The 13772-nt window shown below is 37.5% G+C and overlaps 1 protein-coding gene across 1 annotated transcript in view; it reads right to left on the reverse strand.

The window, feature by feature from the left end:
- The window catches only part of Tm9sf3 (transmembrane 9 superfamily member 3), a 43706-nt gene that overhangs the window by 8390 nt on the left and 21544 nt on the right, over positions 1–13772 (reverse strand). Inside the window, exons 6-10 of the mRNA XM_060389395.1 lie at positions 13096–13227; positions 11186–11352; positions 6868–6962; positions 6369–6499; positions 709–848 (exon numbers count right to left, since the gene is read on the reverse strand). Coding sequence (XP_060245378.1) covers positions 709–848; positions 6369–6499; positions 6868–6962; positions 11186–11352; positions 13096–13227 — 665 coding nt within the window. The remainder of the gene's footprint in view (positions 1–708; positions 849–6368; positions 6500–6867; positions 6963–11185; positions 11353–13095; positions 13228–13772) is intronic.

Here is a 13772-nt window from a genome sequence, read left to right on the forward strand (position 1 = left end):
TTATGCTTATAGAAACATAATGGCTTAATTATGGAAAACAAAGACTTTTAATATTTTTCCTATTATTTTTTAGCAAAGAAGTATCAAATTACTATATCTTTGGACTGTGTGGTGTTCAAATATTTAATTACAACTGGCCTCAATCTTAAGTCACCTCTCAATTGGTGGACTTATATGGAAAAAAATGGGCCAGTATTTAGAATAAAATATATGGAAGGAAAAGGAAATTAGTTTGCAGATTTTTCAGTAATTCAAAGTTTCAGATTTTGCTGGTGATATGGCCTCTGTTGTAGCTATTACTCTATCAACTCTGGTGCTGGAGAGTAAAAGAACCCATAGCTAGTATGTGAAGGCTGGATATGGCTGTTTTACAACACAATTTTATTTACAAAAAACAGGCAGCAACTACATTTGACCTACATGCTTAAAAACTGTTGAAGCTTTACTTCCTACCCACCTCTACACATTAGTGTATTTATCAAAGTTTTGACATGTGAATGACACCAATATTCAGAAAGCAAAAATAAGGGCACAGTTTATTATACTCTTTACAATGAAGATTGATGGGAAAATTTGAATGAATAAATTCTTAAACCTATACAGTCATTTGTATAAAACACAAGCTGCTTCTAAAGTTACATGTACACAACAACCTTAAGAACTTATACACTGTGACAACAATCAAATAAGCTTTAGTATTCTCTTTACCATTTTTTCTCCGGGATAGGACGAGGCACAGCATTGACACGACAAGGGAAGTTGGGCTGACCTGACAGATTTCGGCCAAGTATTGTACCAACAAGATTTAGAGGAAGAATAACAAAAAAACAGATGCAACAAACGGCCACCTGCAAATTAAGTAAAAATGTGCGTGGTTACTCAGAGAACAAAAACACTAATAAAAACAAGTAAGAGAGACACCTGAAATTTCAAATGCACTTTGAGCACAGAGGAAACGTTAAGTTCTAGTAAGGGTTACAATGATACAAGAAATGCAATACCGGAAACAGGAGAAAATGTTCACGCTGAATCAAACACAAGTTGAACTCTTTCCTACTTTTAGCTCCCACTGTCCCTATTCTTCCATGCTGTCCTCAATAGAGTACCTTTCAGATCTCTTTCCCTGTCAACTGTCATGTTTTTTTAACATGCCACCCCTTATCTTTCATTATTATAACCAATGGATGGAACAACAGTGATGGCATCAAGAACCTCTTGAAAAGATCAGGTTCAGGAACTTATTCCTCTAGGCTGTTATGGTACAAATTCATACCATCAAAGACGTGAAATGTGAGTTAAAAATAAGTGCTGCCTCTCAGTACTTAATACACAAAGATCTATTAGTTGGTCAACTATAACCAGAAACCAAGAATACACTTAAATTTACTTAGAAACTGACTTTTGGAAAATCTGTTTTGTGTATGGGTTGCAAGGAGCAAATGGAACCCAAGACAGACTATTTGGGGAATGCCAAAAGAGAAACTGTTAAAGGTAATATATAGTAAGTAGACTTCAATTGCTTACAGCTATCTTGACTCTTAGGAAATCTCTCTCTCACGTGTGTACACACATTCTCTGTGTCTGTGACTGTGTGTTTCTGTGTGTCTGATAGAAAAGGGAGGAGTGCATTTCATAGCCCAGACTGGCTTTGACCTTACATCTTCCTGCCTCTGCCTCCAGCTGCTAGGATTTCAATGGTTTTTACCTGAGAAATGTATCACTGCCAGCCATTATGTACAAGTATTTCTTTGGCTCATGCTCCGAGTAGATGATTTCTATAACCACATTTCTAACTCAACAAGACTTTGTATTAAAAAAATCAGAAGTCTTAAGTCAAGCATTCCAATCAATGGACCCCCATAGTCAGGGTACTGACAACTCAAAAATCAGAGAGTTTCAACATACTAGTTCGTAATTCTCCATCCTATTTCTTGAGTTATTTCAATTCTATAAAGATACCAGATTTGAAATGAAAAAAAGTGTTGCAGAAAGCTAACCTTATCAGAAAAAGTCATTATAAGAAAACTACAGACGCTAAACCAAATCTAGGAGAAAAAGCTTCATCAGAGAAACAGAGGTCTAACTAAGACTAGAGGACTCGTGCTGGTCATCACTGTCTCCAAAGACAATAGAAAAACTATGCTGCAAAACCCAATGTTCATTTCCAACAGAAACTCCTGACAAACCAGCAATAGACGGGCTCTATCACCTGATGAAGGGTATCTAAGGCAAATGGAGGCTCACATTTTAAAGGCACACAGCTGAACGCCTTCCCAACCTGACAACAGTCTGTGCTTGCCATGTCTACCCAACATTGTACCAGGTTTGGTCAGAATAAGTGACAGAGAGAATTAAAAAAGGAGGGAAAGATGGAAAAGAAATAAATCTTTATAGGCAACTTATATATATATAGGGCAAAAAATATATAGGGCAAAATTACAAGAAAGCAACTAAGACTTAAAAGCTAATTTAGCCACATGTGGTGGTAGACACCTCTAACCCTAACACCTGGGAGGTGGAGTTAGGAGACTGGGAGTTCAACGCCAGCAGTGACAACATATGAAGAGGAAAACCTGTTTCTAAATTAACAGTTAATTAAATTCAATTTAAAATAGGGCTCAATAGGTAAGGTTCCTGCTAACAAGAGTTCTACACCCAGGAACCACAGGGCAGAAAGCAAGAACCCATTCCTATGGAAAAAAGACAGCATCTTCAACAAATGGTGTTGGTCTAACTGGATATCTATATGTAGAAAAATGCAAATAGATCCATATTTATCACTCTGCACAAAACTAAAGTCTAAGTGGATCAAAGACCGCATCATAAAACCAGACACACTAAATCTATTAGAAGAAAATGTGGGGCAGAGACTTGAACTCATTTGCACAGAAGATAACTTCCTGAACAGAACATCAACAGCACAGGCTCGAAAATCAACAATCAATAAAATGGGACTTGAAGAAACTGAAAAACTTCTGAAAAGCAAAGGACACTGTCACTGGAACCAATTCCTGAAAGCTGTGTTCTGACCAAACTGTCTTGCTTACCATAACTTTTATCCATTTTGGAATGACTCTTTTTCCAAAATCGATCTGGCTTCTTAATAATCTTACCGATCTTACCTATTTCTAAAAAGGCCTGCTGGAACTTTTTAAATGGGACTGCATAGAACCTATCTGTACCTTTATTTGGGGAAAAATTGACATCTTAACAATATTAAGCCATTGGATTAAAAACACAGTGTATTAACTTATCCAGATATAATTTTTCTCAGCACTATTTATAGATATCAGTGTTCAGGTTTTGTAGATCTTTTGTTGAAGTTATCTCTATGTATTTCAGTTTTAATGCAGTTCTGTACACAGTATTTTATAAGGCAATTCAGTTAAGGAGACAACAGAAATACCCCATGTCCACCTTGTCTCCATCTGTACCTCAGCAGGTGATCCAGAAGTGCTGCAGGAAAGGAGAACCCTTCCAACAGACATTGCTATGTTCAAAGAAAAATCTCTCAAATTTATCTCAGGATTTCAGAGATGAAACTGCAGAACTTTTAAAAGACAACATACAAAGACAGTCTGCTGCTGTTTAGTTTGGCAAAGACTTAAATAGGACATTTATAAGGTCAAATTAGAAAAGGAAAAAAAAATCTGCCAATATACCGCTCTTCAAAATTAGGAATTGTGCCCTTAAATAGAAATAGGAGACTGCACAATACTTTTAAGACAAAGGATTTTCTATCTCCACTGTATGAAACATCCCTCTTATCCACTAAGTTAAAAAGATAAGGCAGGTGGTTCAGTGGGTAAAACCTGACGACCTGTGTTTGATCTCTGGAGCCTACATGGTGAAGGGGGAAGAGATGCTGAGCTTCACCTGCACTCTGGCACAAGCATGCTCCCTCCACCATATGCCTGTGAGGGCACCCACACAACTGTAAAAACTAAAGTGAAGCTGGATGTGGTGTTGTACAACTTTAATCCCAGCACTTGGGAAGCAGAGGCAGGTGGATTTCTGTGAGTTTAAGGCCGGCCTGGTCTACATTTTTAGTTCCAGAATAGCCAGGACAGTACTGTCCAGGCTGCTACACAAAGAAACCCTGTCTCGAAAAACAAAAACCAACCAAACAAAAAGAATCCAAAGGCAAACTATCTGTTTTCAATCTCTTTTTTAGCTAGTCCTGGTAACAACAATATCTGGACTGAAATCCAGATTCTTAGAAAACAAAATTCGTACTTACCTATTACTTCTATAGGATAAGAAAGATGCTTGAAGTCATTAAGCTTAGTTTGAACTGTCAACTGTGGGAACTTGGGTAAGATGGAAAATTACTACAATGACACTCTAGAGAAAGGATTCGTGTTCATGAACTAGCAGAAAGAGCTAACAGCCTTGAGAGGAGCAGACAGGAAGACCTCTAAACTGATTTTCCAACTAAGGTATTCGGTTAGTAGGGTACCTTGCTTCTCAGACACACAGTGCCTATGGTCTAGATCAGTGGCTCTCAACCTTCCTAACGCTAGAACCCTTATGACATGCTAACTTCCAGCCATAAAAGTATTTCATTGCTACCTTATAACTGTAAATTTGCTACTGTTATGAACTGTAATGTAAATATTTGATATGCAGGATATCTGATATGTGATTCCTATGAAAGAGTGTTTGACTCCCCCACAAAAGGGGTCATGGCCTACTGGTCTAGATGGTCTTCAGGGAAGTCATTTCCTCAGGGTCTACTTACACAATTTGTGGTCCAGAAGAGACCAAGGCTGCACATCAGACTAGCAGCAGAGCTTACTAAATAATGTCTAAGAGTCTCCAACATGGTACTGGGTTTAAAGGCATAAAGGGGTCACAGAGAGCCCTGAGGGCTGGCACTCTGTGCCAGGGTCATGGTTTCCCTGTAGAGAGCCAAGAAGGTCATTGGTGAAGGTGCAGCCTCACTGCTGTGAAAACGCCAGAACTGAAGGGGTTATTGAGAAAAATTGAGGCCTAACACTATGTGGCAGGGCTCAAGTCCCTGAAGAGGTCAGCAGAGGCCACTAGTGAAGGTATAGCTTCAGTACTTGGCATCCTGGAGACATCCACCAAAGAAAGCAATCAGCAAGTGTGGCATGGACCCTGTCTGAGCCCACAGAGAAGCTGTGTGTGTGTGCTGAGATGGGAAAAGCTTTGCAGCTTCCAGCTGCCTAAGCCCTTTAGAGCCTAGAAGATCAGGCTCAGACTCTGGACACTAAACTATAATAGCTGATTTATACAGCTAGATTGGGGTTTTTTGCTTTTAATCTGGTTGTTCCTGTGCCCTGGTTTTCCGTTTATGAAGTGTGTAACATGCTTTTGATTTTTATGGGAGTCTACAGTTAAGAGATTAGGTTTTAAAAGAGAAACTGGACTTTTAAAGTGCTAAAAATTTAAAGGTATGCTGCATTTTATAATAGTAATAAGATCTTGGGGAACATGAAGGGGAAAGTTATGATTTAAAGTGATATGTTTGTGTGTCAAAGATGATAAAGGTAGAATGTCATCATTAGTTTCAGTTGTCCACTTAACCCACTTGGGAAGAAAGAATCTCAACTGAAGAACTCTAACTATCAGACTGGCCTGTAGGCATACTTCTGGAGCATTTTCTTGATTGTTAATTGATATAGCAGTGCCCAGCCCACTGTATGCACTTGGTCCTGGGCTATATAAGACAGCTGAACATGAGCCCGGAAGGAAGCCAGTAAGTAGCATTCCTCCATGGTCACTACCTCAAACTCCTGCCTTGAGATCCTGTCCTGGCTTTCCTCAAATAAGTCAAATAAACTCTTGTTCCCAAGTTAGTCTTAGTCAATACTTCATCACAGAAACAAAATTAATTAGAACACTGATCACCATAATAAAACACTCACGCTTCTTGGCAGCTTTTTTTTTTTCCTCTACAATACATTCATTTATCAGTTCTCTCCCATCTCTGATAAAAGCTATAAAAATCACCTTTTTTTGAGACAGGGTTTCTCTGTATAGCCTGAGCTGTCCTAGAACTTCCACTGTAGAACAAGCTGGCCTCAAAGGAAGAGACTCCACTGCCTCTGCCTCCCAAGTGCTGGGATTAAAGGCGTGTGTCCACCACCACCACCACCACCACCCAGTATAAGATCAATTTTTTACTTCACAGAATCAAGAAAATATAGAGAACCTTAGATTAAATGTAACAAATGGTTTTTGGAGCCTAATAAAAACGTTACAAGACTCAACTGGGACTGGCTGAAACTTCAGAATAGCTAATAGGAGTGAGCTCTAGAGGGGCAGTAGGCCTTCTATTTTAATGGTTATTATAAGCATTGTTTCAAATTAAAATTCAACCATTGCTGAAAATTAAAACTCACCATTGTTCCAAAAGGAATGGCTCTAGATGCATGGTAATAAATGGCTATGAAGTTGATGAAGAAGGCAGTGCCACACACCATAGCTGGGATAAGGAATGCCCCAATAAACATCTGCTTTATCCATCTCCTTCCTAAAAGAAAAGGGAAGCTATGAAAAAATTCAAGCTACACAAACATGCATTAGTGTTTAAAATATACCATATAGTTCCAAATTATTTACTTAAAAATTCAATACAAAGACTATTAAACCTTATATACAAATAATCATTCATAATTTCAGGAAATAAAACACAAAGGTTCCATAAAAACAATATAGAAAACAATAGATTTGAGAGAGGTACAATATAATACAATATACATACAATATACAATATGTTTTACGTACAATATAAAGGAAGGCCTTTACGGGCCTATACTGGCAATTTAAAATTTCAAATACTTCGCAGTAGAAGAATACTATCAATAATTAAAGATTCAAGAGTGCTAACTCCTAAATTACCTCCTTGTCTAGCATACAGACTTCCTCCAAAATACCCATTCACTGGAGATGTAGCAGCATAGACAAATATGGCTGTACTGAGCATTGATCCCCTCCTGCAAAGGCATAAAAATATGTATTATAAATTAAAAATAACAACCACAAAAATAGAGTCTGTCTCCTTATCATTACTTTAATACCAAAGATCTAATTAACAGAAAGAGAAAAACATCACATCTTAGATTACAAAAATCCGTAGAATTCCCAATCCAAGCTGAATTTAAACAATACCAAGTTGGGTCTACTTCTGTCTAGTTTACAGTTGAATTGGCGATACACTAATTCTTATTTGGAGGCACCAATGGAAAGCTGGTACTAAAACTCTATTTGTAAATCTATACAACAGTTCCATCATATGGTACAGGATATTCTCTGTTTAAAAAAATATATCAGAACATCAGAACATCCCTTTTTTATAACTGGTTCAACACTAATTTTAGCCTGCTTACCAGAAATAAAATTCAAGTAGGATAATTTATATTAAATGCTACTATTTTAAATGACACAACATGCCAAGATTTACTTATTTATCTAGTTTTTTTTTTTTTCCTCAAAGTTATTTTTAAAAAGTATCTTCTGGTCTACAAGGCAACCTTACGTCAGACTGACCATTTCTAACCTTTTCCCAATAATGATACTTAGAGAATTAAACCAACCTTCATGCTGAGTAAACTACAAAAAACAAAAAACTATGTAAAAATGACCAGTTGAAAAGAAGAGTATTAAAATAAATGGCACTATAATTTGCTGTAGAATAGAAATATTTACTGTCTACTTATACCCTCTTATTTATTTATGTCTTCAGCCCGTTAGTTTTGCAATATGTAGCATCTGTTCAAACACCTGTGCTCATTTTCTTAAAGTGGCTGCAAAAGGCTGTAAGTAAAGTAAAGGTAAAGTGTATCTCAACAGTGAAAATATCGCAGTATTTAATTTCTATCCATGTTCAACTATATCTAAGTGTGAAGACTTGGTATTCTCAAATTTAAAAGACCACAAATCTCAAAATTAAAAATAAGTTAAAAAAAATCGAATCTGTTTTTCCAAGAACTCAAACATTGTTAAGTGCCAATTTATTTCTTCCACACAAAGATTAACAAATATAACCTATTCTCTTTATAAATGTGTTTGTTAAAGGCAGATCTAGATCTAACTACAGAGAAAATAAAAAAGGCTGGTTTTAGTATACTATAAGCCTAATGCCAGAAGTTCTTACTATCAACAGGAAGGGCTCAAAAAGGCTAGCCCGAAGTCCAAATGGCTTCTGGGTTAAGTTTGCAGTCTCCTCCACACAGGACGGTTTTAACATTCAGATCTATCTTTCCTTTCTTTGTTCAAAAATATTCTGTAAGCATTTATCCCCACCCTCCAAGTAAGCCATTTCATTTACACTGTGAGAAGTCCATTGTGGCAGCCATCCTCATGGCGGCTAACGAGCTGCCCCACCATCCCCACTGAGAGCACGGGGTGGGATTAGCAGGCTCTCTCAAGAGCCAGCACCACACAGTAACAGGGACACTGTTCTTCCACCTACAGCTCCCAAATGTCTTTCCTCTGATTGTCACAGTCATCACAGAGGCAAAGTGATTTCACCTATTAACGTTAGCTGCTCTTTATGCATCCAATTTCACATGCAAATGTCTTACTTTCTCTCCATTTCACATTGCTACATCACTATTTTCGTTTCTGTAACATTGCAAATTAAAAACTCTGAAATACAAATCACTTGCATTCAAAACTCTTTAGTAACTGTGTGTATTTTAGTCAAATTACTTCACTTCTCTGAGCTTTACCTTCCTTGTCTAAAGGATAGAAACAAAACAGTCCTCATACAGGACTGATGTGCACACTCAACACGGAAATGTGCAAAAAGTAAAAACAGGGGACCCTGATGTCAGCCACTTCTCCATCATAACAATACTTTCAGCTTTATTACCTTTAATAACACACACCACATAAACACAACACCTTATCCAAGTAACCGTCAGAAGACTGCATGGTCTGCCCCCACACTACCTAGTCAAGAACAGCTTTTTACAGCTGAAAACTGAAGGGCTTTACATTAGGAAGAGTATACATTAACAAGCAAAAAATTTGGACTAGCAAAGCAAAAACTGGGTTGCTAGAACAGTCAGCCTCTGAAAGACTCTACTGATTGGGGTTTCAAAGCTGAGGCTGAGACTCATAGCCAAACTTTGGGCGGAGAGTGCAGGTAATCTTATGAAAGAAGGGGGAGATAAAAAGACCTGGAGGGAACAGGTGCTCTAAAAGGAGACCAACAGAGCCAATAAAACTGAGCCCTTGGGGCCCTGCACAGATGGATACCCCAACCAAGGACAATGCATGGCGAGGACCTAAAACCCCAGTTTAGATGTAGCCCATAGACTCAGTCTCCAAGTGGGTCCCTAATAAGGGGAACAGGGGCTTTCTCTGGCATGAACTCAATGACAGGCCCTCTATTCCTCCCCACCCCCAGGTGGGGGGTCGGTGCAGCTTTGCCAGGCTACAGAGGAAGACAGTGCAACCAGTCCTGATGAGACCTGATAGGCTAGGGCCAAATAGAAGTGGAGGAGGACCCCACCTATAGTGGACTAGGGAGGGGCATAAGGGGAAAAGAGGGAAGGAGGGAGGATAGATTGGGAGGAGACAAGGGAAAGGGACACAGCTAAGATGCAAATTGAATAAATTGTAATAAATGATAATAAAAAAATAAATAAATAACACTGAATAATGGGATTGGCTTCAACTCAAGAGTGACTGATGAATTAGAATCAGCACTTAACGTAAAGCATGGCTGCTTGATTTGAAATAACTTTTCTCATGTTCAGGAATTAGTTCATATAAAAATATACCCTAAAATATGAATTATTCATCAAAATGCTGGTTTAAATATAGTTCAATTACTTCAAATGTGGTAAATGAATGGCAATGCAAACATCAGATAACAGAAACATCACAGAAATTTCTGAGAAACAGCATTTTTTTGTTAATACATATTCCTGTCGGTTACATAAACATTAACTAGGTACTTTTATATGGGTAGTCTAAGAATTCAGAAAGTTACAACCTAGTCCTATCAAGCAGAGGAGCAGCAATTCTGGAAAAAGCTAAACTTAAAGAAATATTTATTCTTACTGTGTATGTATGCTCTGACCCCGAGTGTGAACATGGACACTGCAGCACACATATGGAAGTCAGAGGGCAGCTTTCTCAAGTCAGTCTTCTCCTTCCATATCGGAACCAAACTCAGCTCATTAGTGTGAGGGGAAAGTACATTTTCTCTTTCTTTTCTTTTTCAACCTGTTGAGCCATCTTGCCTGCCCACGGTTGGAAAGCCATGCCATTCTTTCAGCAGTCCATTTATTACCTGTCCGTGAAATGCTATCCACATGTACGAATGTACAACGAACTAAAATGTAACTGGAGTTATTCTGAGGAGGACTTCACAGGCTGCTGTATGACGCCTGAATTATAATGAATACACCAGATACCACAGTGCATGTTCACACATGCTGTGACTTTCTGAGAACAAGGTGACAAATTCACATACTCAACTGACATGAGGTTTCTGCTACTGCTCAACTCAAGACAAATCAAGAACTTCTGGCAAACTGGGCTGGCAAATGGTTCAGCAGGCAAAGGTGCTTGCTGCCAAGCCTGACAATCTAAGTTCAATCCTGGGGACATGAGGAAGCAGAGAAACAACTCCTGAAAATTGTTCTGACTTCCATTTTGCTGTGGTATACACATGCCCATAACACATACATTTGAGTACACTAACACACACACAAATAAGTAAATAATGTAATTTAAGAAACTTTGGAAAATGGTTTTGGTTGCTAATAAAAATATAACAAAAAAACTATGCAAAGACAGATACTGATCTAGGACTCTAGAAAAATCAAAGAATACTGTAAAGTGCTTTGTTTGACTCCTACAGAGGTTTCAGTCTAAGTATGAAGTATTAATTTGATAAGTGAAATTATAAAAACCCAGTTGAATATTCAAAAAGGGCCCGTTTCTTTTTCAAACAGCTTGAGACCGAAAGTAGCCTCTGCCTCTCTAAATGACAATACTGGCAAGTTTTAACATGTATAAGGAAACACAATTCGAAACATTCACTTAAACGTTAAGATTTATTTGCAACAACGGCTCAGACAATATTAACATTCTAAATTACTGAAATAAGCAAATATTTAATAACGATTGACTTAATAGATTAAAATGACTAAAAAAAGCTATTTACAACAACAAAAAGATGGTAAAGTACACCACTTACTCTGTATATAAATCCTCTATCATGGCAACAATAATAACAATGAGAGACACAGCAAATATCTGACATCCAGAACCAATGAGAGAAGAAAATACCAGAGGGTGACTTGATGGTCTAAACACATCTCCATGCACCTGCTTCCATCCATATTCATCTCCTAGGTCTCTATCCTGTATATAAGACATACATAAATACGTATAGAGAAAATTAACCCATTCAGAATCAAATCAAAATACAGCATACAGGAAAGAAGTTGCAGTTCTAAGCTCCCTCCTACCACACTTTTTAAGAGTTCAAAATACTGAGGACAGGCATTTCAAAGTTAAAGTAACTCCTGTCCTAGTAACTCTGAATGTTATGGGTTCCACGTTGAGATTCAAAAAAGTAAAAGCAAGGGGTGGCGGGGAGAAAAGGCTGGGGAGCAAAAGAAACAACGTGGACAAGTGAAGGTCTCTCCTAATACTGCTTCACTCTCAGGCCCTACCCTGCCACTCACATGGTGACTAAGTGACTAAGGCTCACCGCCAACAATGGTCAAGCAGGCAAGAAAGGGGAAGTGTATTTATACCGGTACTTGCACTAAAAACACAGAAATGCCCTTTTAGAGCCCAAGGTAAGCACTGGGTATGGGTACTTAGTCACCTACAGCTTCAAAAGTCCATATTTAAGTTCAACCTGAATAACCCAATAACCCTTAATTTCTGAAACAAAGTTTCTTAAGGAAAATATTTAAGAAGGAAACTTTTTTAAAACCATCATCACAATGTATTTAGCATGTTAAAATTTGACATTTTAAACTGCTTCTCAAGCCTATTTAATGATAAAAGAGACCTAGGTATTAATATTCAATGGAACACAATTTTATTCTTAATTTAACAAAAATTATGACTAAATCTCTTTTGAATCAGTAAACTTAATGTATTTTAATCCTTCCAACCCACCGCTTAAAATTAACTCAACACTTAGCAACATTAAATGTACATACATACACACACACATATCAAAACTAGCCTTCATTTCCCTAAAAGTGATTCTGACATCAAAAGCTTTGCAAACTAAAGTTTATTCTCTAAGTATGATGTGTCCTTATTTGGTGACAAAATCTGGCTGGAAATCACAAGTTTCTTCACCTTACTTAGTTCTGTTAGGAAAAAAAAGAATATATTTAAATAGAGAATGACCCCAGATCCCACAGATAACACTGTTAGAACAGTTTTTAAACTTTGCAGTGCTGAGGATTAACTAACACTAGGCAAGCACTTGAAAGTAAAGCTCATTTCAAACTCTTGGACTCAAGCAATCCTCCTGCCTCAGTCTCCTTAATATCTAACTATGGGTATTTGCTTTATATCTTCTTTTAAACCTAAGAATCCTGAAAACTCATCTGCCCTTACCAACTTTAGATTAGAAACTGCAATCTATATTCCAACACTGAAATACAACAACTGGCTGGAGAGATGGCTCAATTTCTAGAACCCATGTAAAGGTGGAAGGAGAGAACTGACTAGATCAAGTTCTCCACATACACATTCTGGTATGCATGTCCTACACGCCCCCATCATACACAGGGACAATAATAATAACTATTTTTTATCTTTAATATATATATATATATAACAGGTTTGGAGAAATGACTCAGTGTTTAAGAGCATACACTGTTCTTTAAAAGAAACCAGGTTCAATTGCCAGTGTCTACATCAGGTGGTTTGTAACCACCTGTAACTCCAGGTCCAGGGAGACTCTAACACATCTAGCCTCTCCAGACATGTACATATACACACAGAGACACAGATGGCAGACAGACACATAATTAAAGTAATAAATTTAATTTGATGATAGTTTTTAATATAAATAATTAGTTTTTAATCATTTAATATGATAAATAGTTTTAAAATATAAAAGTGTTTGCTCACCATGTCATCCATTTCTTCTTCTTTACTGTATCGGGCATAATCTTTTCTTAAGGTTCTCATTAAAATCATTGAAACTAAACCCACTAAGAAGATCACCATCATGAAAGAATTGAAAATTGAAAACCAGTGGATCTAAATTAACAGAAAATAAAGTTACCAATGTGAAATATCAGTTATAAAACTCATGTTTCATCATATTGATTGCATGTTAAGAGGAGAAAACTAGCATTTTTACATGTTTTATATAGGAATCCAAACTTTAGACACACTGGGGTAAGTATTCAGAATAAAGGGCTGACTTTCTTTACAAACAACTTTCATGAAAGCATGCTATCATCTACACCGATTTTTCAAGTCACATTTACTAAAGCAACTAACAATTATCTGACCACAGGGCGCACACAATTCAGCTTTATATGGAAAGCACATGGGCAGCAGACTCAAAAAGGCTTAGGTTTTAAGTGAAGGTCTGCAAATTTCTAGGTGGCTTCAGTTTTCTCATGCAAAAATGGAAAAAAAAATCTTGTGTTCTGTGGGGTACAGTGATGATGGATGCAAGGGCATGGCACTGCATCTGGCTGGAACAGTAGATAACAATTGTGCTCGTCTCTTAACTGACCAAAACATAAAAACTTTCTTAGAACACTGCAACCCCCACCATCACTGCTGACTGCTGT

This window comes from Meriones unguiculatus, chromosome 1, assembly GCF_030254825.1.
Source record: "Meriones unguiculatus strain TT.TT164.6M chromosome 1, Bangor_MerUng_6.1, whole genome shotgun sequence".
NCBI lineage: Eukaryota > Metazoa > Chordata > Mammalia > Rodentia > Muridae > Meriones > Meriones unguiculatus.